Source organism: Procambarus clarkii, chromosome 8, assembly GCF_040958095.1.
Source record: "Procambarus clarkii isolate CNS0578487 chromosome 8, FALCON_Pclarkii_2.0, whole genome shotgun sequence".
Taxonomy (NCBI): Eukaryota; Metazoa; Arthropoda; class Malacostraca; order Decapoda; family Cambaridae; genus Procambarus; species Procambarus clarkii.
Genome location: NC_091157.1, coordinates 25,056,186 through 25,083,081, shown reverse-complemented (window position 1 = coordinate 25,083,081; position 26,896 = coordinate 25,056,186). Strand labels below are relative to the sequence as shown.

The 26,896-nt window shown below is 46.4% G+C and overlaps 2 protein-coding genes across 2 annotated transcripts in view; one reads left to right on the top strand and one right to left on the bottom strand.

The window, feature by feature from the left end:
- Positions 1-1,821: 1,821 nt before the first annotated feature.
- LOC138359867 (uncharacterized) lies at positions 1,822-4,250 on the bottom strand. Its single transcript, XM_069319611.1, has 2 exons — positions 3,779-4,250; positions 1,822-3,678 (listed from the first exon to the last, which is right to left on the bottom strand). The coding sequence occupies exons 1-2, from the start codon at positions 4,248-4,250 to the stop codon at positions 2,738-2,740; spliced, it is 1,413 nt and encodes a 470-aa protein (XP_069175712.1). The 3' UTR covers positions 1,822-2,737.
- A 4,295-nt stretch (positions 4,251-8,545) lies between these two features.
- LOC138359866 (serine-rich adhesin for platelets-like) overlaps positions 8,546-26,896 on the top strand; it is a 35,173-nt gene continuing 16,822 nt past the window's right edge. Inside the window, exons 1-4 of the mRNA XM_069319605.1 lie at positions 8,546-8,710; positions 9,392-9,505; positions 9,587-9,805; positions 11,420-11,668. Coding sequence (XP_069175706.1) covers positions 8,546-8,710; positions 9,392-9,505; positions 9,587-9,805; positions 11,420-11,668 — 747 coding nt within the window. The remainder of the gene's footprint in view (positions 8,711-9,391; positions 9,506-9,586; positions 9,806-11,419; positions 11,669-26,896) is intronic.

Sequence of the window (26,896 nt, the reverse complement as noted above, 5' to 3'; positions counted from 1 at the left end):
GAAACGCAAGTTCTAATCAGTTGTGTATTTGTGAAGTCTTTGAAAATGTAATAAGTTTTACGAAACGCGCCCGTGTCGCGTCAGACTAGAAATAAAAATGAATTTTGGAGAAGTGATTTTTGATTTACCTCCAACAGTGAAGCATAATGTACGAAAGATTGAGAAAATTCGTGTTAGAATTATTAATCTTACTTTTTCGGTCATATTTAATAAAATATATATATATATATATATATATATATAATATACATTTATAATAATATACCATTTATAAATATAATTACATAACATAATAATTGTAGTATATGTTTTATTAAATAATATTAAAAAAAACATAAAAGTAATAGAACATTATGACATAAATAGTATCTACTATGTAATATATAAATAAAATGAATAATGTAAACAACTAAACAAATGATTAAAGATAAGCGCATGATAGTCATTTACCTTGGGCGCATCCGATCCCTCGATAGTCGTCGCTCTTCAACCAACAACACCAACAGACATTTACCTGAATTTACCTGAGGGCCATTATATAATTAATTCATCTCTTTAGTGACTTCGACGAGGACAGGAAACCTGCGGCTTGTCGAAGGTCCCCCTAGTTTATTCATTATTTGAATCTCAGTTTGATTCCCCAAATTTACCTAAATTCAAATTCAAATGTTTATTCAGATAAAAGTACATACATAGAAGATGAGTTACAAACATAATGTTGGATTTATAGATAGCACTAGTACATACAATACCTAAAGCCACTGATACGCATAGCGTTTCGGGCAACAAGCTGAGGGGCCACTAATACTCTAGTGGCCTTGGCGAGAACAGGAAGCCGGAGGCTTGTCAAATGTCCCCCCATTTGCCTTGAAGTTTTTTTCCAGGTGGATTTTCAAATTTAATAGTTTTGGCATTGGGTCGGTGGCACTTCGACCCCGAGTCAAATGGGGGTTTCATTTCCCCGTGTGGTTCTTCTTTCCGGTCCTTCCAATGAGGTTAGAGCTTATCAGGCAGCGACTGCTTTGTGTGTTAGGTTTTCTAGGTTGTATAGCGGTCTAGATTGTGTGCCGGTTGGATACCCCAGAGATGAACTTGTTGGTTTTTAGGGACCCTGATAAGTGTTGTAAATTTTTCCTTGGCTCCGTCTGGACCTCCTCTTCCTTTCCCTTCGGGCGTGGTTCGCCCTTCCTTTGGCCCCTAAGTGTCTGAGGGTTTCTGAGTCAAGGCAGGGTTTACCTCAGGCTGTGGCTCGGGCAGCTTCGGGGGTTGCCTCATCTGATTCGCGTGTGGAGGCAGTTGAGCCCACTAGTTCCTCCGAGGATTCTGGATTCTCATTTATATTAGCCCGTTCTTTATTTGAAGCCTTTCCCTTGGACTTGCTTTTCTATCTCGTGTGTGTGCGTGTGTGTGTGTAAACTATCTTTTTTCCATGTTTACTATAAATTCATCAATTATTGTATCACGCCTTGTATGTTTGTATTTTACCTAAATAAACATTTGAATTTGAATTACTCTTTCGAAAAGAATATAAATAAAGAACACAAAATTAACAATTTATTCCCATTATTTGTGTATACTAACTGTATGTATAAAATTTATAAAGCTAAGAATATACTAGATATTGTACAAGTTGACAATGGACATTTACATAAAATTAATACGAACAGATAATAATATGTGTTTTCAACATTTTCCCTGCACTTTGAGCAGTATATTAATGACATCCATGTTTTCATGTATTGACACTACAAAAATATGTAAAAAAATTATTCAGTTGTGTTCATTTATAAATAACATGAATAAATAGGTACCTACATAACCATGTAGTAATGTACGTGTTCCCATACATATAAACAGCAATTGAAAACAAAATTTCACAATCTTCACCTGTGGTTTTGAACCATTCATTTCAAGGCTAATGTACGTAATTAACAATGTTTGGAAAATATTTCAGACATAGACTGCAGCAAAATTTAATTAAAATTTACAGTTATTCTCATAAGTTGTTTTAAAATATTACTAATAAGGCCTCAACTGCAAAGGGAATCAATGAATATGGATGATGCTATGTTTGATCTACCAGACTATGTGAGCCCGGGGAACAGCTTTGGCTAAGGCACATCTAAGGGCAGTTTCCATATTCAATCGAGATCGTATTTTAAGTCACGAGAAACAAGCTGGAGAACCCAGTTGCACACAAATATATTTGTTGGAAAACGTAAGAGAGTGAAGATCTCTATGACAGTCTTTCTCGAAGAGCTCACAAGCACTACAATCGTTCACAAGCTGGTTACAAAATTTAATGCACATCATCACATCAACAACGGGCTCGTCCCTGAGCCCATCATGTAACCCTTTCCACTACCGCCCACAAGATGGGTATGGGGTGCATTATAAATGAACTAAACTAACTGTACCCCTGGGGGGGGGGGGGAACTGTATTAGAAACAGCACATGGTGACGGTATGAACACTGTACGTGCTGGATAGTCATACATTACAATTATACACTGTAGAGGCCGGGTGTTTTGACTAGATTGGTGAGAACTTGTGAATGACGGTAACCGCAGAAGGCCTATTGGCCCATACGAGGCAGCTCCTATTTATATCCATATGAGGGGAGGCATCACTGCTCAGTGTCTGGTAGTGAGGCATCACTGCTCAGTGTCTGGTAGTGAGGCATCACTGTTCAGTGTCTGGTAGTGAGGCATCACTGTTCAGTGTCTGGTAGCAAGGCATCACTGCTCAATGTCTGGTAGAGGGAGAGCGCACTTGAGTGGGAAGCTGTTGACGAAGGTGCAGGCGGTCTGGGATAAGGGTTGAGTGTGAGGTGGTGGAGGGTGTGAGGTACAGGGCCAGCAGCAGCAGCACCTCCCCTGCCCTCGCGTGCCTCCACCTCCCCGCTGGAGGTCCGTGGCTCGAACCCTTGTTCTTGTTCGTTGTGTTACTCTCAGTCGGTAAGCTGCAGTAGAGGCCCCGTGACGCAGCCCCGCCACGCACGCCGACATGGCCGCCCAGCCTTCTCCGTACACGAATGGATGAATGAGACCAGAGAGCAGAAGAAGGGCGTCACTGTAATTAAGGGCGGGCGTCATGGAGGCATCATTCACGAGGGCATAGAGTGACAGGGTGACAGGCACGGCCCAGCATACTACCAATGTCACCAGCACGGACACTACCGTCATACATGCCCGTACCGCCCTCTCGTGTGCGTAACCTTGCGTCACTATCTCAGCCTCGGACGGCGAAGGAACTGCATTGTTGAGACTGTTGCAGGAGGGCTGGTGGACCACGGTCGGGACTGGCACCTCCCTCCCTCTCCCCTGATACACGAGAGCAGCAATAATCACAATATAACAGAGGGAAGTGATGCCACATAAACCCACCACGTAGGACAGGAAGCCCACCACCAGGGCTGGAGGACGCGATCCCTCTGGAGGTAGCTGAGCCACACCCAGCAGTGGCAGGCTTCTTGTGAAGTTACCTGTGGCATGCAGCCCTCCCACCAGTGATGCTGCACCAACAACCGCCACTGTCAACACCAGTACTGGTGACGCTAGCCTGGGGGCGAGGGGTATGGTGGAGGAGCACCGCAGAAGCAGTGCAACGCGGTGTATGGCCACCACCACCACCACGTGTAGTGACGCCAGACACACACACCACAGCCGCCTGGGCCAGCCTGCCGCCACCTGTAATAGCTTCAGGCGCATCTTCCGCTAATGTTTCGGTGATGGTATTCAGCATAATGTCGGTGAGAATGGTGTTGACGGCAAATATACGGTTACTCAGGTTAGCATTAGCGTTGACCGCCATGCTGATGCTGTTGTCAGGTGTAGGGTTGTTCAGTCTGGTGATGGCTTCAGGCAAGGGGCTGTCCAAGCTGATATTAGCACTAAATATCGGAATGTCCAAACCAATATCATGTCCTTGTTGAGACAATAAGTTTGGTGCTTCCAGTGTCAAGTTGGTCGAGGAAATGGCCGTTTCCATGACGCTGATATTGGAGGCTTCAGGGGAAGGAATGGGCGGTGCGTGGGCGTACCTGAGAGGGGCGGCGAGAATACACAGGAAGAGGTCGGTAACATGCAGAGCAACTGCTGGAGACTGGTGAGAGGGGCGGGAGGTGACCCAGTGCACCAAGACTGCTGCATTGACGACGCTGCCGACCACTACCACCACACACACCATCGCCGCCCACGCCCCGCCCGCAGCCCCCGACCACGCCCACCACCACTCCAAATCATCAGTCATAACTGCGGTAAAGGTAATTAGAAAATTACTTAATAGTTTCCAAATAGTGAACCACAACATTTTATTTAGTTCCTCCTGAAATATTATAGAAAAATTAAATTGATAAACGCCATGCACACGACACCTGAGCCCACCACTCGAGCCAGAACACCAACGTCACACCGGCCGGAGCAGGCGGCGTCACCACCTGCCCATAACATTTTTACAAAAACAAATAAACAAAAAAGGAAGCTTGAGGGTGGGTTAATATTAGACAACGAGGAAAGGAGCATCAGTCAACTATTACAAACACAACGAGAGACAATAGTACAGTATTACAGCTGAAGGGAGTAGCAAGTTATGGAAAGTGACGTGTGAAGGACACGGGTGTGAAGGACACGAGTGTGAAGGCCACGAGTGTGAACGACACATGTGTGAAGGACACGGGTGTGAAGGACACATGTGTGAAGGACACGGAAGAAACCACACGGGTGTGAAGGACACGAGTGTGAAGGACACGGGTGTGAAGGACACGGGTGTGAAGGACACGGGTGTGAAGGACACGGGTGTGAAGGACACATGTGTGAAGGACACGGGTGTGAAGGACACGAGTGTGAAGGACACATGTGTGAAGGACACGAGTGTGAAGGACACTGGTGTGAAGGACACGGGTGTGAAGGACACGAGTGTGAAGGACACGGTTGTGAAGGACACATGTGTGAAGGACACGGGTGTGAAGGACACGAGTGTGAAGGCCACGAGTGTGAACGACACATGTGTGAAGGACACGGGTGTGAAGGACACATGTGTGAAGGACACATGTGTGAAGGACACGGAAGAAACCACACGGGTGTGAAGGACACAAGTGTGAAGGACACGGGTGTGAAGGACACGGGTGTGAAGGACACGGGTGTGAATGACACGGGTGTGAAGGACACATGTGTGAAGGACACGGGTGTGAAGGACACGAGTGTGAAGGACACATGTGTGAACGACACATGTGTGAAGGACACGAGTGTGAACGACACGGGTGTGAAGGACACATGTGTGAAGGACACGAGTGTGAAGGACACGAGTGTGAAGGACACGGGTGTGAAGGACACATGTGTGAAGGACACATGTGTGAAGGACACGGGTGTGAAGGACACATGTGTGAAGGACACACTGTGAAGGACACATGTGTGAAGGACATGGGTGTGAAGGACACGGGTGTGAAGCACACGGGTGTGAAGGAAACGAGTGTGAAGGACACGGGTGTGAAGGACACATGTGTGAAGGACACATGTGTGAAGGACACATGTGTGAAGGACACGGGTGTGAAGGACACGAGTGTAAAGGACACGGGTGTGAAGGACACATGTGTGAAGGACACGGGTGTGAAGGGCACATGTGTGAAGGACACCTAGTGTGAAGGACACGGGTGTGAAGGACACGGGTGTGAAGGACACGGGTGTGAAGGACACATGTGTGAAGGACACGGGTGTGAAGGACACATGTGTGAAGGACACCTAGTGTGAAGGACACGGGTGTGAAGGACACGGGTGTGAAGGACACGGGTGTGAAGGTCACGGGTGTGAAGGACACGGGTGTGAAGGACACGGGTGTGAAAGACACGGGTGTGAAGGACACGGGTGTGAAGGACACGGGTGTGAAGGACACGGGTGTGAAGGACACATGTGTGAAGGACACGGGTGTGAAGGACACATGTGTGAAGGACACGGGTGTGAAGGACACGGGTGTGAAGGACACATGTGTGAAGGACACGGGTATCAAGGACACATGTGTGAAGGACACGGGTGTGAAGGATACAGGTGTGAAGGACACGGGTGTTTAGGACACGTGTGAAGGACACACGTGTGAAGGACACGGGTGTTTAGGACACATGTGTGAAGGACACGGGTGTGAAGGACACGGGTGTTTAGGACACATGTGTGAAGGACACGGGTGTGAAGGACACGAGTGTGAAGGACACATGTGTGAAGGACACGGGTGTGAAGGACACATGTGTGAAGGACACATGTGTGAAGGACACATATGTGAAGGACACGGGTGTGAAGGACACGGGTGTGAAGGACACGGGTGTGAAGGACACGAGTGTGAAGGACACATGTGTGAAGGACACGGGTGCGAAGGACACATGTGTGAAGGACACGGGTGTGAAGGACACGGGTGTGAAGGACACGGGTGTAAACGACACGGGTGTGAAGGACACATGTGTGAAGGACACGGGTGTGAAGGACACGAGTGTGAAGGACACATGTGTGAAGGACACGGGTGTGAAGGACACATGTGTGAAGGACACGAGTGTGAAGGACACATGTGTGAAGGACACGGGTGTGAAGGACACATGTTTGAAGGAAACATGTGTGAAGGACACGGGTGTGAAGGGCACATGTGTGAAGGACACGAGTGTGAAGGACACATGTGTGAAGGACACGGGTGTGAAGGACACATGTGTGAAGGACACGGGTGTGAAGGACACGGGTGTGAAGGACACGAGTGTGAAGGACACGAGTGTGAAGGACACGAGTGTGAAGGACACGGGTGTGAACGACACGGGTGTGAAGGACACGGGTGTGAAGGACACGAGTGTGAAGGACACGGGTGTGAAGGACACATGTGTGAAGGACACATGTGTGAAGGACACGGGTGTGAAGGGCACATGTGTGAAGGACACCTAGTGTGAAGGACACGGGTGTGAAGGACACGGGTGTGAAGGACACGGGTGTGAAGGACACATGTGTGAAGGACACGGGTGTGAAGGACACATGTGTGAAGGACACCTAGTGTGAAGGACACGGGTGTGAAGGACACGGGTGTGAAGGACACGGGTGTGAAGGTCACGGGTGTGAAGGACACGGGTGTGAAGGACACGGGTGTGAAAGACACGGGTGTGAAGGACACGGGTGTGAAGGACACGGGTGTGAAGGACACGGGTGTGAAGGACACATGTGTGAAGGACACGGGTGTGAAGGACACATGTGTGAAGGACACGGGTGTGAAGGACACGGGTGTGAAGGACACATGTGTGAAGGACACGGGTATCAAGGACACATGTGTGAAGGACACGGGTGTGAAGGATACAGGTGTGAAGGACACGGGTGTTTAGGACACGTGTGAAGGACACACGTGTGAAGGACACGGGTGTTTAGGACACATGTGTGAAGGACACGGGTGTGAAGGACACGGGTGTTTAGGACACATGTGTGAAGGACACGGGTGTGAAGGACACGAGTGTGAAGGACACATGTGTGAAGGACACGGGTGTGAAGGACACATGTGTGAAGGACACATGTGTGAAGGACACATATGTGAAGGACACGGGTGTGAAGGACACGGGTGTGAAGGACACGGGTGTGAAGGACACGAGTGTGAAGGACACATGTGTGAAGGACACGGGTGCGAAGGACACATGTGTGAAGGACACGGGTGTGAAGGACACGGGTGTGAAGGACACGGGTGTAAACGACACGGGTGTGAAGGACACATGTGTGAAGGACACGGGTGTGAAGGACACGAGTGTGAAGGACACATGTGTGAAGGACACGGGTGTGAAGGACACATGTGTGAAGGACACGAGTGTGAAGGACACATGTGTGAAGGACACGGGTGTGAAGGACACATGTTTGAAGGAAACATGTGTGAAGGACACGGGTGTGAAGGGCACATGTGTGAAGGACACGAGTGTGAAGGACACATGTGTGAAGGACACGGGTGTGAAGGACACATGTGTGAAGGACACGGGTGTGAAGGACACGGGTGTGAAGGACACGAGTGTGAAGGACACGAGTGTGAAGGACACGAGTGTGAAGGACACGGGTGTGAACGACACGGGTGTGAAGGACACGGGTGTGAAGGACACGAGTGTGAAGGACACGGGTGTGAAGGACACATGTGTGAAGGACACATGTGTGAAGGACACGGGTGTGAAGGACACGGGTGTGAAGGACACCGGTGTGAAGGACACGAGTGTGAAGGACACGGGTGTGAAGGACACGGGTGTGAAGGACACGGGTGTGAAGGACACGGGTGTGAAGGACACGAGTGTGAAGGACACGGGTGTCAAGGACACGGGTGTGAAGGACACGGGTGTGAAGGACACGGGTGTGAAGGACACGGGTATGAAGGACACATGTGTGAAGGACACGAGTGTGAAGGACACGGGTGTGAAGGACACGGGTGTGAAGGACACGGGTGTGAAGGACACATGTGTGAAGGACACGGTTGTGAAGGACACATGTGTGAAGGACACGGTTGTGAAGGACACGGGTGTGAAGGACACGAGTGTGAAGGACACGGGTGTGAAGGACACGAGTATGAACGACACGAGTGTGAAGGACACGGGTGTGAAGGACACGAGTGTGAAGGACACGGGTGTGAAGGACACATGTGTGAATGACACATGTGTGAATGACACATGTGTGAAGGACACATGTGTGAAGGACACGGGTGTGAAGGACACATGTGTGAAGGACACATGTGTGAAGGACACATGTGTGAAGGACACGGGTGTGAAGGACACATGTGTGAAGGACACATGTGTGAAGGACACGGGTGTGAAGGACACGGGTGTGAAGGACATGGGTGTGAAGGACACGGTTGTGAAGGACACGGGTGTGAAGGACACATGTGTGAAGGACACGAGTGTGAAGGACACGGGTGTGAAGGACACGGGTGTGAAGGACATGGGTGTGAAGGACACATGTGTGAAGGACACGGGTGTGAAGGACACGGGTGTGAAGGACACGAGTGTGAAGGACACGGGTGTGAAGGACACGAGTGTGAAGGACACGAGTTTGAAGGACACGGGTGTGAAGGACACGAGTGTGAAGGACACGGGTGTGAAGGACACATGTGTGAATGACACATGTGTGAAGGACACATGTGTGGAGGACACGGGAGTGAAGGACACATGTGTGAAGGTCACATGTGTGAAGGACACATGTGTGAAGGACACGGGTGTGAAGGACACATGTGTGAAGGACACGGGTGTGAAGGACACATGTGTGAAGGACACATGTGTGAAGGACACATGTGTGAAGGACACGGGTGTGAAGGACACATGTGTGAAGGACACATGTGTGAAGGACACGAGTGTGAAGGACACGGGTGTGAAGGACACATGTGTGAATGACACATGTGTGAAGGACACATGTGTGAAGGACACGGGTGTGAAGGACACGGGTGTGAAGGACACATGTGTGAAAGACACATGTGTGAAGGACACATGTATGAAGGACATGGGTGTGAAGGACACGGGTGTGAAGGACACATGTGTAAAGGACACATGTGTGAAGGACACGGGTGTGAAGGACACATGTGTGAAGGACACGGGTGTGAAAGACACATGTGTGAAGGACACGAGTGTGAAGGACACATGTGTGAAGGATACGAGTGTAAAGGACACATGTGTGAAGGACACGGGTGTGAAGGACACATGTGTGAAGGACACATGTGTGAAGGACACGGGTGTGAAGGACACGGGTGTGAAGGACACATGTGTGAAGGATACGAGTGTAAAGGACACATGTGTGAAGGACACGGGTGTGAAGGACACATGTGTGAAGGACACATGTGTGAAGGACACGGGTGTGAAGGACACGGGTGTGAAGGACACATGTGTGAAGGACACGGGTGTGAAGGACACGGGTGTGAAGGACACATGTGTGAAGGACACATGTGTGAAGGACACGGGTGTGAAGGACACAAGTGTGAAGGACACGGGTGTGAAGGACACATGTGTGAAGGACACGAGTGTGAAGGACACGGGTGTGAAGGACACATGTGTGAAGGACACGAGTGTGAAGGACACGGGTGTGAAGGACACGGGTGTGAAGGACACGGGTGAGGACACATGTGTGAAGGACACGGCTGTGAAGGACACGGGTGTGAAGGACACATGTGTGAATGACACGGGTGTTAAGGACACGGGTGTGAAGGACACATATGTGAAGGACACGGGTGTGAAGGACACGGGTGTGAAGGACACGAGTGTGAAGGACACATGTGTGAAGGACACGGGTGTGAAGGACACGGGTGTGAAGGACACGGGTGTGAAGGACACATGTATGAAGGACACATGTGTGAAGGACACGGGTGTGAAGGACACGGGTGTGAAGGACACGGGTGTGAAGGACACATGTGTGAAGGACACGAGTGTGAAGGACACGGGTGTGAAGGACACATGTGTGAAGGACACAAGTGTGAAGGACACGGGTGTGAAGGACACGGGTGTGAAGGACACGGGAGTGAAGGACACGGGTGTGAAGGACACGAGTGTGAAGGACACGGGTGTGAAGGACACGGGTGTGAAGGACACGGTTGTGAAGGACACGGGTGTGAAGGACACATGTGTGAATGACACGGGTGTGAAGGACACGGGTGTGAAGGACACATGTGTGAAAGACACATGTGTGAAGGACACATGTGTGAATGACACGGGTGTGTGAAGGACACGGGTGTGAAGGACACGTGTGTGGAGGACACATGTGTGAAGGACACGGGTGTGAAGGACACATGTGTGAATGACACGGGTGTGAAGGACACATGTGTGAAGGACACGGGTGTGAAAGACACATGTGTGAAGGACACGAGTGTGAAGGACACGGGTGTGAAGGGCACGGGTGTGAAGGACACATGTGTGAAGGACACGAGTGTGAAGGACACATGTGTGAAGGACACGAGTGTGAAGGACACGGGTGTTAAGGACACATGTGTGTGTGAAGGACACGGTTGTGAAGGACACGGGTGTGAAGGACACGGGTGTGAAGGACACATGTGTGAAGGACACGGGTGTGAAGGACACGAGTGTAAAGGACACGGGTGTGAAGGACACGGGTGTGAAGGACACATGTGTGAAGGACACATGTGTGAAGGACACATGTGTGAAGGACACGGGTGTGAAGGACACATGTGTGAAGGACACATGTGTGAAGGACACGAGTGTGAAGGACACGGGTGTGAAGGACACATGTGTGAATGACACATGTGTGAAGGACACATGTGTGAAGGACACGGGTGTGAAGGACACATGTGTGAAGGACACGGGTGTGAAGGACACATGTGTGAAAGACACATGTGTGAAGGACACATGTATGAAGGACATGGGTGTGAAGGACACGGGTGTGAAGGACACATGTGTAAAGGACACATGTGTGAAGGACACGGGTGTGAAGGACACATGTGTGAAGGACACGGGTGTGAAAGACACATGTGTGAAGGACACGAGTGTGAAGGACACATGTGTGAAGGATACGAGTGTAAAGGACACATGTGTTAAGGACACGGGTGTGAAGGACACATGTGTGAAGGACACATGTGTGAAGGACACGGGTGTGAAGGACACGGGTGTGAAGGACACATGTGTGAAGGATACGAGTGTAAAGGACACATGTGTGAAGGACAAGGGTGTGAAGGACACATGTGTGAAGGACACATGTGTGAAGGACACGGGTGTGAAGGACACGGGTGTGAAGGACACATGTGTGAAGGACACGGGTGTGAAGGACACGGGTGTGAAGGACACATGTGTGAAGGACACATGTGTGAAGGACACGGGTGTGAAGGACACAAGTGTGAAGGACACGGGTGTGAAGGACACATGTGTGAAGGACACGAGTGTGAAGGACACGGGTGTGAAGGACACATGTGTGAAGGACACGAGTGTGAAGGACACGGGTGTGAAGGACACGGGTGTGAAGGACACGGGTGAGAAGGACACATGTGTGAAGGACACGGCTGTGAAGGACACGGGTGTGAAGGACACATGTGTGAATGACACGGGTGTTAAGGACACGGGTGTGAAGGACACATATGTGAAGGACACGGGTGTGAAGGACACGGGTGTGAAGGACACGAGTGTGAAGGACACATGTGTGAAGGACACGGGTGTGAAGGACACGGGTGTGAAGGACACATGTATGAAGGACACATGTGTGAAGGACACGGGTGTGAAGGACACGGGTGTGAAGGACACGGGTGTGAAGGACACATGTGTGAAGGACACGAGTGTGAAGGACACGGGTGTGAAGGACACATGTGTGAAGGACACAAGTGTGAAGGACACGGGCGTGAAGGACACGGGTGTGAAGGACACGGGTGTGAAGGACATGTGTGAAAGACACGAGTGTGAAGGACACGGGTGTGAAGGACACGGGTGTGAAGGACACGAGTGTGAAGGACACGGGGGTGAAGGACACGGGTGTGAAGGACACGGTTGTGAAGGACACGGGTGTGAAGGACACATGTGTGAATGACACGGGTGTGAAGGACACGGGTGTGAAGGACACATGTGTGAAAGACACATGTGTGAAGGACACATGTGTGAATGACACGGGTGTGTGAAGGACACGGGTGTGAAGGACACGTGTGTGGAGGACACATGTGTGAAGGACACGGGTGTGAAGGACACATGTGTGAATGACGCGGGTGTGAAGGACACATGTGTGAAGGACACGGGTGTGAAGGACACATGTGTGAAGGACACGAGTGTGAAGGACACGGGTGTGAAGGGCACGGGTGTGAAGGACACATGTGTGAAGGACACGAGTGTGAAGGACACATGTGTGAAGGACACGAGTGTGAAGGACACGGGTGTTAAGGACACATGTGTGTGTGAAGGACACGGGTGTGAAGGACACGGGTGTGAAGGACACGGGTGTGAAGGACACATGTGTGAAGGACACGGGTGTGAAGGACACGAGTGTAAAGGACACGGGTGTGAAGGACACGGGTGTGAAGGACACATGTGTGAAGGACACGGGTGTGAAGGACACGAGTGTGAAGGACACGGGTGTGAAGGACACATGTGTGAAGGACACGAGTGTGAAGGACACGGGTGTGAAGGACACGGGTGTGAAGGACACGAGTGTGAAGGACACGGGTGTGAATGACACATGTGTGAAGGACACGGGTGTGAAGGACACGGGTGTGAAAGACACGATTGTGAAGGACACATGTGTGAAGGACACATGTGTGAAGGACACATGTGTGAAGGACACATGTGTGAAGGACACGGGTGTGAAGGACACGGGTGTGAAGGACACGGGTGTGAAGGACACGGGTGTGAAGGACACATGTGTGAAGGACACATGTGTGAAGGACACGGGTGTGAAGGACACGGGTGTGAAGGACACGGGTGTGAAGGACACATGTGTGAAGGACACGGGTATGAAGGACACGGGTGTGAAGGACACGAGTGTGAAGGACACATGTGTAAAGGACACGAGTGTGAAGGACACTTGTGTGAAGGACACGAGTGTGAAGGACACGGGTGTGAAGGACACGGGTGTGAAGGACACGGGTGAGAAGGACACATGTGTGAAGGACACGGCTGTGAAGGACACGGGTGTGAAGGACACATGTGTGAATGACACGGGTGTTAAGGACACGGGTGTGAAGGACACATATGTGAAGGACACGGGTGTGAAGGACACGGGTGTGAAGGACACGAGTGTGAAGGACACATGTGTGAAGGACACGGGTGTGAAGGACACGGGTGTGAAGGACACGGGTGTGAAGGACACATGTATGAAGGACACATGTGTGAAGGACACGGGTGTGAAGGACACGGGTGTGAAGGACACGGGTGTGAAGGACACATGTGTGAAGGACACGAGTGTGAAGGACACGGGTGTGAAGGACACATGTGTGAAGGACACAAGTGTGAAGGACACGGGTGTGAAGGACACGGGTGTGAAGGACACGGGTGTGAAGGACACATGTGTGAAAGACACGAGTGTGAAGGACACGGGTGTGAAGGACACGGGTGTGAAGGACACGAGTGTGAAGGACACGGGTGTGAAGGACACGGGTGTGAAGGACACGGTTGTGAAGGACACGGGTGTGAAGGACACATGTGTGAATGACACGGGTGTGAAGGACACGGGTGTGAAGGACACATGTGTGAAAGACACATGTGTGAAGGACACATGTGTGAATGACACGGGTGTGTGAAGGACACGGGTGTGAAGGACACGTGTGTGGAGGACACATGTGTGAAGGACACGGGTGTGAAGGACACATGTGTGAATGACACGGGTGTGAAGGACACATGTGTGAAGGACACGGGTGTGAAGGACACATGTGTGAAGGACACGAGTGTGAAGGACACGGGTGTGAAGGGCACGGGTGTGAAGGACACATGTGTGAAGGACACGAGTGTGAAGGACACATGTGTGAAGGACACGAGTGTGAAGGACACGGGTGTTAAGGACACATGTGTGTGTGAAGGACACGGGTGTGAAGGACACGGGTGTGAAGGACACATGTGTGAAGGACACGGGTGTGAAGGACACGAGTGTGAAGGACACGGGTGTGAAGGACACGGGTGTGAAGGACACATGTGTGAAGGACACGGGTGTGAAGGACACGAGTGTGAAGGACACGGGTGTGAAGGACACATGTGTGAAGGACACGAGTGTGAAGGACACGGGTGTGAAGGACACGGGTGTGAAGGACACGAGTGTGAAGGACACGGGTGTGAATGACACATGTGTGAAGGACACGGGTGTGAAGGACACGGGTGTGAAAGACACGATTGTGAAGGACACATGTGTGAAGGACACATGTGTGAAGGACACATGTGTGAAGGACACATGTGTGAAGGACACGGGTGTGAAGGACACGGGTGTGAAGGACACGGGTGTGAAGGACACTGGTGTGAAGGACACATGTGTGAAGGACACATGTGTGAAGGACACGGGTGTGAAGGACACGGGTGTGAAGGACACGGGTGTGAAGGACACATGTGTGAAGGACACGGGTATGAAGGACACGGGTGTGAAGGACACGAGTGTGAAGGACACATGTGTAAAGGACACGAGTGTGAAGGACACTTGTGTGAAGGACACGAGTGTGAAGGACACGGGTGTGAAGGTGTGGGACATTTAAGGCTTGACTCTATTTATTTAAGTTATTAATGTAAAGAAATTCTATTACGAAGGCCCACCCGCTTTTATAGTAAAGAGGGAAACTAAGAAAATATGATCATTAGAAAATCCCTCGATGAACCAGTAACTATGGATAAAATACTAGAGAATATGATCACTTATATAATTAATGGGCTGTATAATTTAACTGAATCAAAGCCTCAAACACCTACATTGGGGGGTTATTACTGGAACTTCATATATGTCCAGGAACTAGTGTGGTTCGTGCACCAGTTCATTATGCAATAATCTAATCCTATGACCAATTATAGAATCATTGTATTTGTCACCAATAAGAACATAGATTATGAACATGAGAAATTAATAATTATAATAAACACATGTCAATCCAAAAACAGTGCTCCGCATGATTAATACTACAGATAATGTAATTTAAGGAATACGGAAAGGGTCTTAGCTTGAAGACGTTTTCCAAGACATCGGTTATGACTCATCCTCGGAATATCCTGAACTCATCATGGAACACTGGGAGATGATTAACACGGGAAATGACAGCTCGGGGAATTCTTCACACACGCTGCAAATCAAATTATAGTCAGTAGCAACATATTAAGCTGCTAGACATCTATGTTCAAGAAAATTAAATTAGAGAATGGAGACAGATAATAACCTGTGGTTTTTTATAGTCGCTCTGCGTGACGACAAGCTACCCAGCTATAACCCCCTCCAAAATGATGCATCAAATGGGAATAAAGGTACTTAGCTAATAGGGCACTGTGTAAGTTAAGGCTTGCCGAAGTTCGCGTCCTAGGTTCAGGCGTCGTTGTAACGAACACGTGGTGTCGAGCCTAGCCTAGATGTTGACGCGCTTTTCTGGCCGGTCACGTTGTGCTACACGGAACAAAATTAACAGGTTCCTGGCTGAATGTCAAATTAAACCTCTTGACAATTCAACACGACGTATAAAGTGACACTGACACCAGCTAAGTTGTTGTCTGCAAAGGTTCTTCACACCTCACAGTGGCGACTTTCGTCTTGCGCTCTTGGTGGCGTCCACCCTGGTGGCTTGGGTAATGGCGTCTCTCTCTCCCCGCTCCGCGTCCCGCATTTGCTACACAAATTATTAACTACGAATAATATCATCTCTTGCAGTTGTGATTGAAATGCTCGGATAAGGACGGGTTTATTATTCAGAGGAGTTAAATAATATTATTCGCCCGTTTTACGATGGTAAACAAGCAATGGAGAGGAATTAAAGTCTCTCCAGGGCATTCACGCGTGACGTTAAATTTATTACCAGATAACAGTTATAACTATAAACGCTCTATTTGGCATTAGTTGGGGATCAGTTTATCTGTAAATAATTATCACACAGAACACCGTTGTTTTATAGAGAGTCAAACTCAATTCTCAGACACACTGGATATAGTTGTGTTTATTATAATGGAATCTGACGCCATACTGGCGTCTGGTGACGTAAGTATTCTAGCCTTATTGTACAGATGTAATTATTAGTACATGTGAACTCTACGTTTGGTTAATTTTAATTACTACAATGATTAGTAGATTTAGTAATAATTAATAATAATACAACAATGTTGTGTCAGTGTTGGAAATTTCCAACATAACTCCGGGGGGAGAATTTTAGGGTCGCAGTGTAATGTGAAGTACTGACACACCCATCCCGAAGTTAATATTAATATTAGTATATTAGTATGTTAGTACACACATAACGAATGTCCCGTATTTGTCAAGGACATACAAGAAACTTAAGTCTTGCTGATTTCATGTTAAATGGAACATGTTATTAAGAATTACCTAAAGTTGATAATTAAGAAAGCTTACAATAGACTCTGGGACTGGTGTCGCTATGACATGTAATGTGTATGTTACAAAATCTCAAAGTCTGCAAACTCTCAGATACTCCAGATAAATAATGTTATTTATAGCCTATACAACAATTAAAGATTTAAATCACACAATTCAAACAACAGAATCCACGGTGATGAGAATGTCCTGGGTCATAGTGACTTGTAATGGTTTGTTGCTTGACACCTCACCACAGTATCATCATGGTTATCTAAATTGGATGTAAAGGGATTTACTCTTGGTCAGAGCTGTAATAGGCTTGCAGTTTCCGCTTAAATTGTTGAGCAGCAGCTCTAGTGGGGCGGTTGCTCGGAGGATCAGAATTACTGTCCTCGGAAACTACTGGGGAAGCTAGTTCTGGCTGATACTCTCGTTCAGCCAATTCGAGAGGAACCAGCTTCTCTAAAGTTTTTAGAGTAGTGTTGCCTCGGCATAAAACTTTCACTACCCTCAGGACACCTTGATGATCTGGATGAATGGCAACAATTTTGCCTATGGGCCACTCTGACCTTGGTCCATCACTGTCGACTAGTACTAGGTCCCCTGGTTTAAGCTGTACTTTATTGTAAGGACTCGAAGCTCCGTAGTGGTACTCTCGTAGAGCAGTGAGGTACTCTCGAGTCCACACCTCATTCCACCTGTTAATAACCCTTGAGAGATGCTGGTAGCTTTCCACCAAGTCACCTCTGGTTACATGTGACGGGTCTACGGGGTCCTCTTCGGCTAAAGGGATGAGAGGGCTCAGTAGACCTCCATGTATCAAGTGTGAGGGACTCAGAGGCTCTCTCTGGGAGAAATCATCAGACAGGTATGTTAATGGGCGGTTATTGACTCGCGCCTCGATTTCCACAACAATGGTTTGGAGTTCGGAGTAACTGACCTTTTGTCTGTGTAAGGTTTTTCTTAAACACTTCTTGACTGTGCCTATCATTCGCTCATAGAACCCACCTTGCCAAGGGGCTCTTGGTGCTATAAATTTCCAGTGACATTGTCGTCTCTGCTGGACTGACTGTACTTCTGGGTGATTCCAGACTTCTCGCAGACAGGCTTCTCCTGCCACAAAATTGGAACCATTGTCCGATATCATTAGTTTGGGACAAGATCTGCGAGCAGCATATCTGCGGAAGGCCTGGAGGAAGGCTTCAGCACTCATATCTGAAGTCACTTCTAAATGTACGCCTCTGGTTGTAGCACACGTAAAGACACAAATGTATGCTTTCACTGGTATCTTATCTGGGTTGCCAGTGAGAAGTAAGGCTCCTGTGTAATCAACACCAGTGGTTTCAAAGGGACGAAGATGAACCACTCTTTCTTCAGGGAGTGGTGGAGGTCCTGGGTAAGGACATACTCTAGCATCGTATCTTTTACAGATTACACAGAATTTAATTATTGACTTGACTGTCTGACGACCTTGAGGAAGCCAGTACCTTTGTCTAAGGTCGGTGAGAGTATCTAACACTCCACCATGTAAAGTACCATATTGATGGTGATGTAAAACAAGAAGTTTAGTGATGATGTGGTGACGAGGTAGTAGAATTGGATTCTTTGTGTCCAGATCAAATTTTGCATGAAGCAAACGTCCTCCACATCTTAGTATATTATGAGTGTTGGCATCATACCAGATACCTAGAGACTTAGTTAATTTATCTGGAAGATTTTCATATTCGCTTCCATATGTCTCTTGTTGTGCACGTTTGATCCAGTAGAGGATAGGATTGGGAAACTTATGTCGAATTCCTATCTTAGCAAGAAAGTCAAACACATGTGCAGTCACTCTTAATAACTTACTTAAGTTAGAATAATTGTGAGGATCAATGGCTAAGATTCGTTGAGGTTCTGGTTCTTTCATGGGAGTGGTGATATTGGTCACTATGACTTGTGGCTTTTGTTTGGGCCACTGACCACCAACAAGCCATGAAGGTCCATTGAACCACAGCGAAGACTTGATAAGTTGTTTTATCGTTAATCCTCGAGATAAATAATCTGCAGGATTGTCCTTAGTAGGAACATGTCTGAATTTATATCCAGCAGATAACTCATGAATTTCCCTAACACGATTACTGACGTAGGGAGTCTTGTTGTTGTTGTTTCTTACCCATTGTAAGACTGCCTCGTTGTCTGACCACACGACAATCTCACCAAAGTGGATATTATTGAGTGTCTTTGTCAGGCAATGAGCCAATCTTACTCCCACCAGCAATGCAGTCAACTCCATTTGAGGTAAAGATCTCTTCTTAATGGGAGCAACTCTTGCTTTAGATGTGAGCAAAATTGATTGTGCACTATTAACTAAGTAGGCTACAGCGCCATATGCTTTGCCAGAGGCATCGCAGAAAACGTGCAAATTTGTGGGCAAGTTTGATCCTGAAGCATTACGAGGAAATTTCAAAACACCTAACTGATTAAAATCCGTTGAGAGTATCTGCCATTTAGCTTGTAACTCACTTGGTAACGGATCATTCCATCCCATATGTTTTTGCCAGCACTCCTGCATTAGGAGTTTGCCCCTTATTAATATAGGACTAAGTAAGCCTAAAGGGTCAAATGGTTGACTGACAAATGAGAGCAATGTTCTCATGGTAAGGGTTGAGTTATCGGTTTGTACTGACTTGACATTCATCTCGTCAGTACTTGTGTTCCATTCCACGCCTAGAACCTTTAATTGATTGGGCACCTGATAACCTGGAAATTCTTTCTCGATTACCTGGTTGAGTAATTCATTATTTGAGGCCCATGACTGTAGTGGCATATTGGCTCCTAATAGCTCACGGTTAGCCTCATGGTAGATTTCTACCAAATTTGTTTGATCATTAGTTGTTCCCTGGAAATTGTCGACATACAAGTTGTCGCTAATGTCTGCCTTATAAGGGCTATTTGATTTCCTCAAATGTGTGTCTAATGTTGCTTGCAAAAGAAACTGTGAGGACGTAGCTCCGAATAATACTGAGGCAAAACGATATGTGATGATATCACTGTTAGGATCCAGTGGGTCCTTAATCCAGAGGAACTTTGTGTAGTTACGATCTTCCTCCTGCAAACCTACTCAGAGGAAAGCTTTGATGATATCAGCAGTATAGGCGAAAATACCAGTGCGAAATCGTAACAGCACATCATGTAGCCTTTGTGTTAGGCTAGGTCCCGTTTGGAGACATTCATTTAAAGACACACTGCTGGGCTTTACCTTAGCACTGCAGTTAAAGACAATACGAATAGGTGTTGTCAATGAGTCTTTCACCACAGCGTGATGAGGTAAATAATGACCTATTTTTCGGTCATCGTTATCAACAACTTCATTAAATTTGCTGTTAAGTTCTTGTTGGATGAGTTGATGATACATGTTCAGTTTGTCTGGCTGCTTCTATAGTCGTGCTAATTGAGACTGCAATTGTGAGGCTGCCATAAAATAATTAACTGGAAGTTGTGGATGATTCAACTTCCATGGGAGTCTTACCCAATATTGTTTATTTTCATAGACAACTGTATCCAGATATTGCTGGTAAGTCCACATATCATCAGGGCTTGGTTGTTCAGGGATAATGCCTAAAGTGTCTAAATCCCACAAACGATGTACAGGTGGATCAGACTCAATATTTTCAGACATTTCTCTGAAACGTAGGGGTGACTGTTCCAAGCCTAGTCACGCCACTATTATGTTATTAGATTGTTGGTTTGTTGACGCTGGATTTTGTCGGAAAAGCACCGGTCCCGTAAGCAATTTGCCTCCAGCAGACGACAACAAATTCATTCCGTGTTGTCTGGTGCATCCAGTTATAAATTTGTAATAATGATCCGTGCCTATAAGTATTCCAACATCAGTGAGGCAGTCAGAATTTATTTTATAATCTGCTAGCCTCATGCGGTTTCGTTTAAGATGTCTCGCAGTGCGAGCTAATCCTGTGACCTGCAGGTCTGTAGGAAGTTTATCTACTACTACCGCTTGTATTGGACTAGTGGAAGATCCAAGTCTCACTAATACCTTAACTACTTTGTATTCACGAGGTCCACTATTCGTCAAGAAACCAGAAATATTTAACCTCACACTTTTGGCAGGTTTTAAATTTAACTGCTCTACTAACTGTTGTGTAATGAAGGTTTTCTGTGATCCTTGATCAAAAAGACCTCTAGTGTTAACTCTAGATCTTCGGTTTATTAGTCTAAGTTGAGCTGTAGGCAGAGTGGTATTATTGCCTGACTCAGTAGCAAGTACATTTATTTTCTTGATGCACTTTGCAATATTGCACTGTGGTAGAATTTGTGGAATTCTCCCCAGTGGTCATGGTTGGTGTAGAAGATTTTCTACATAAGGCATAGTGATGTACACCTTGGTTGCATCTATTGCAGGAACGTAGCTGCACTACACATTTTTTGGGATCATGAGAGCCCATGCACTTGGTGCACTTGTGTATTTCTTGCAACCTTTTAATCCTAGTATTATAAGTAGGATAAACAGAGCATTGGTAGGTGGCATGTCCTTGATTACAAAACAGACACCTTCTCTGGTTAGTTGACTTGGTCTCTTTAGTAGACAAGTCATTGGTTATCTCAGAAGGAGACACCGAATAAGTACCTACATTTCCACTTCTTTTCCCAGTGGAGGAAGTAGTCTTGGATTTATATTCACTAGACTTATTCAAAGTCGGTTTGGGTATGACTGAAGTGTCAGTATTAGTTGGTTTAGACTCAGGTTTAATTTTATCATGGGTCTTCAACCTGTTAACCGTTATTCTCAGTCCCTCGAATATTTGGTCAAGAGTGAGAAACTCGGTATTATAGTGTGAGCAGAGCTCTGTTAAGACATTTCGAGGTAATTTCCTCTGCAAAAGTAACTTGATTGACCATTCTGAAGCTGGTATATCAACTTTAGTACCTAAGGCCTTTACTAGAGACTCTACTTCTAGTCTGAAGCTTTGAAGTGACTCTGGTCTACTATTTGGTGCATTCAGATCTAGTAATTGGTAATAGAGGGTAGCTATACTTAACTCTTTGTTGCAATAGTTCAACTTCAAAAGTTGTATAGCTTCCTCATAATTACTCTCATCGAGAGTTAGGTTATGTATGACCTTTTTAGCCTCTCCTTTGAGAAGACTAAGTAGGTATGAGAATTTAGAAACCTTGTCAAGAGACGGTTTCTTATGTATATGAACTTCAAATGAAGTCCAAAAATTGTCCCAATTTTCTGTATCTAATCCTGAAAATGTAGGTAAGTCTAAAGTAGGTAAACGAACCTCTGGTAGTTGGTTACTGAATTGAGACCCTGTGTTACTGGTATTGGATTTAGATTGTTTCGCTAGTTTAGATAGCATGTAAAGTATATCTTGAGTCTCATCTTCATACTGGGAGATATCGTCTACAATTTGACTTACTTCATCAGGATCAGTTTCCGTAGTATTCAGTAGAGTAATATAAGACTGACTGGTAGATCTAACTTGATCAAATTTCAGTTCAGCTATTCTTACTGATGTCTCTAAGTGATAAGAGTCAATGGGAGTATCTTTAGATAAGCCCTCAGCCTTGTTAATTAATCTGGTCAAATGACCTTTAAGGCCAATATAGGTTTTCCTTAATTGCTCAGGAGTAGCCATGTTGGGCTTGGGTCCAAACTTCATGGGATTAGTATATGTATTACTAATGAAGCTTGGGTACTTGTTCATTAGTGGATAAGTAACATTAAATGTAGCCTAATTTAATGTGGCTAATTTATACTCTACCTCACTTAAGGTTAAATGTACCTACCTAACAACAAGTAGCTAGTTATTTTGTGCATTGTCTGAACTTCACCATTAGTTCTCGTCCGGTTAGCTCTTCTATATCACCATCAGAGGTAATGGGGATCATCCAGCAATACATAAAATAGATACATACAAAATAATGAGTACAAGAGAAATATTATGGAGACACTCCAATCAGAGTTATCTCAAAGTTTAATCCCACCCTGTTTAGGGTCAGCACAAATAGCATAATACATACACTAGTGACTAGCTTAAATCTAGTCGTGATAATTCCTACCTAAGAACTATAAATTTATTTAGTCTGGGCTTGTACCAAATTCAGCACAATCTCAGCCTAAATTCTACCTAATAAGATTGGTAAAGATTATTGTGGTGCAGTAAGGTGAATATAATTGTGCTGTATTTTTGGGTTTTTTGTTTTTATAAGGGTGTACTTACACACACAAGTGCAAACAATTATGTACAGTTAAGTTTGGCTTGCCAGCCACAGCCGTTTGTGATAGTTGATGGTGTTGATCAACTTGTCAACCACATGCAACCTAGACTCACCTGACAAGTGTACACCATCTCTGGTCAGGTTTTGTCTATAAGGTCTGGCTGTAAATTGGATATAAGTGGCATCCAATCTCACTCGTTTTTTCAGCCTGAAATTTATGTACTTAGCAACTCTCTGGTAGTATTCTGGGGTTACTCCCCAACGATTATCTTGACTTGGTTGGCGAGGTTCCACTAATGTGAATACTACCGAATTACTGATGAGCTTGAAAGAAGAAATTATGGCTTTAAGGTGCTTGATCACCTCAGCTGGATGACGAGTAGGATGGATGTCATTACCACCTAAGTATATAATGGTTAGATGGTGAGGCCACTCTAACGCAGGTGTTAGTGTGGAATTGTTATAAAAGTTATGAGCTGTTGCTCCTGGTGACCTAAAGATTCTTACTTCAGTATGAAGTGTAGGCCTAAGTGTTGTGGGCAATTAACTGTGTCCCACTAGTGCTACCTTGTACATGAGGTGAAAGTAGCAATGAATTGGTGTGACTTAGACTAACTTACGTGTTACGCTGTTCGCATACACAATTAATTAAATGGTTAGTCTAGATTACATCACACAAGGATTAGTTATTAATAATTAGTATTTATAATTATAATTTATGTTTATCCGGTTCGATAAGGACCATAATGTGGGACATTTGGGGCTTGACTCTATTTATTTAAATTATTAATGTAAAGAAATTCTATTACGAAGGACCACCCGCTTTTATAGTAAAGAGGGAAACTAAGAAAATATGATCATTAGAAAATCCTTAGATGAACCTGTAACTATGGATAAAATACTAGAGAATATGATCACTTATATAATTAATGGGCTGTATAATTTAACTGAATCAAAGCCTCAAACACCTACATTGGGGGGTTATTACTGGAACTTCATATATGTCCAGGAACTAGTGTGGTTCGTGCACCAGTTCATTATGCAATAATCTAATCCTATGACCAATTATAGAATCATTGTATTTGTCACCAATAAGAACATAGATTATGAACATGAGAAATTAATAATTATAATAAACACATGTCAATCCAAAAACAGTGCTCCGCATGAATAATACTACAGATAATGTAATTTAAGGAATACGGAAAGGGTCTTAGCTTGAAGACGTTTTCCAAGACATCGGTTATGACTCATCCTCGGAATCTCCTGAACTCATCATGGAACACTGGGAGATGATTAACACGGGAAATGACAGCTCGGGGAATTCTTCACACACGCTGCAAATCAAATTATAGTCAGTAGCAACATATTAAGCTGCTAGACATCTATGTTCAAGAAAATTAAATTAGAGAATGGAGACAGATAATAACCTGTGGTTTTTTATAGTCGCTCTGCGTGACGACAAGCAACCCAGCTATAACCCCCTCCAAAATGATGCATCAAATGGGAATAAAGGTACTTAGCTAATAGGGCACTGTGTAAGTTAAGGCTTGCCGAAGTTCGCGTCCTAGGTTCAGGCGTCGTTGTAACGAACACGTGGTGTCGAGCCTAGCCTAGATGTTGACGCGCTTCTCTGGCCAGTCACGTTGTGCTACATGGAACAAAATTAACAGGTTTCTGGCTGAATGTCAAATTAAACCTCTTGACAATTCAAAACGAGGTATAAAGTGACACTGACACCAGCTAAGTTGTTGTCTGCAAAGGTTCTTCACACCTCACAGTGGCGACTTTCGTCTTGCGCTCTTGGTGGCGTCCACCCTGGTGGCTTGGGTAATAGCGTCTCTCTCTCCCCGCTCCGCGTCCCGCATTTGCTACACAAATTATTAACTACGAATAATATCATCTCTCGCAGTTGTGACTGAAATGCTCGGATAAGGACGGGTTTATTATTCAGAGGAGTTAAATAATATTATTCGCCCGTTTTACGATGGTAAACAAGCAATGGAGAGGAATTAAAGTCTCTCCAGGGCATTCACGCGCTACGTTAAATTTATTACCAGATAACAGTTATAACTATAAACGCTCTATGTGGCATTAGTTGGGGATCAGTTTATCTGTAAATAATTATCACACAGAACACCGTTGTTTTATAGAGAATCAAACTCAATTCTCAGACACACTGGATATAGTTGTGTTTATTATAATGGAATCTGACGCCATACTGGCGTCTGATGACGTAAGAATTCTAGCCTTATTGTACAGATGTAATTATTAGTACATGTGAAATCTACGTTTGGTTAATTTTAATTACTACAATGATTAGTAGATTTAGTAATAATTATTAATAATACAACAATGATGTGTCAGTGTTGGAAATTTCCAACAGAAGGACACGGGTGTGAAGGACACGGGTGTGAAGGACACATGTGTGAAGGACACGGGTGTGAAGGACACGGGTGTGAAGGACATGGGTGTGAAGGACACAGGTGTGAAGGACACGAGTGTGAAGGACACGGGTGTGAAGGACACATGTGTGAAGGACACGGGTGTGAAGGACACGGGTGTGAAGGACACATGTGTGAAGGACACGGGTGTGAAGGACACGTGTGTGAAGTACACGGGTGTGAAGGACACGGGTGTGAAGGACACGGGTGTGAAGGACACATGTGTGAAGGACACGGGTGTGAAGGACACATGTGTGAAGGACACGGGTGTGAAGGACACATGTGTGAAGGACACGGGTGTGAAGGACACATGTGTGAAGGACACATGTGTGAAGGACACGGGTGTGAAGGACACATGTGTGAAGGACACGAGTGTGAAGGACACATGTGTGAAGGAAACATGTGTGAAGGAGACATGTGTGCAGGACACATGTGTGAAGGACACATGTGTGAAGGACACATGTGTGAACGACACGCGTGTGAAGGACACGGGTGTGAAGGACACGAGTGTGAAGGACACATGTGTGAAGGACACAGGTGTGAAGGACACGGGTGTGAAGGACACGAGTGTGAAGGACACGGGTGTGAAGGACACGGGTGTGAAGGACACATGAGTGAAGGACACGGGTGTGAAGGACACGGGTGTGAAGGACACGGGTATGAAGGACACATGTGTGAAGGACACGGGTGTGAAGAACACGGGTGTGAAGGACACGGGTGTGAAGGACACGGGTGTGAAGGACACGGGTGTGAAGGACACGGGTGTGAAGGACACATGTGTGAAGGACACGGGTGTGACGGACACGGGTGTGAAGGACACATGTGTGAAGGACACGGGTGTGAAGGACACGGGTGTGAAGGACACGGGTGTGAAGGACACGGGTGTAAAGAACACATGTGTGAAGGACACATGTGTGAAGGACACGGGTGTGAAGGACACATGTGTGAAGGACACAGGTGTGGAGGACACATGTGTGAAGGACACGGGTGTGAAGGACACGGGTGTGAAGGACACATGTGTGAAGGACACATGTGTGAAGGAAACATGTGTGAAGGAGACATGTGTGAAGGACACATGTGTGAAGGACACATGTGTGAAGGCCACGGGTGTGAAGGACACATGTGTGAAGGACACGGGTGTGAAGGACACATGTGTGAAGAAAACATGTGTGAAGAAAACATGTGTGAAGGACACATGTGTGAAGGACACATGTGTGAAGGACACATGTGTGAAGGACACGGGTGTGAAGGACACGGGTGTGAAGGACACGGGTGTGAAGGACACAGGTGTGAAGGACAC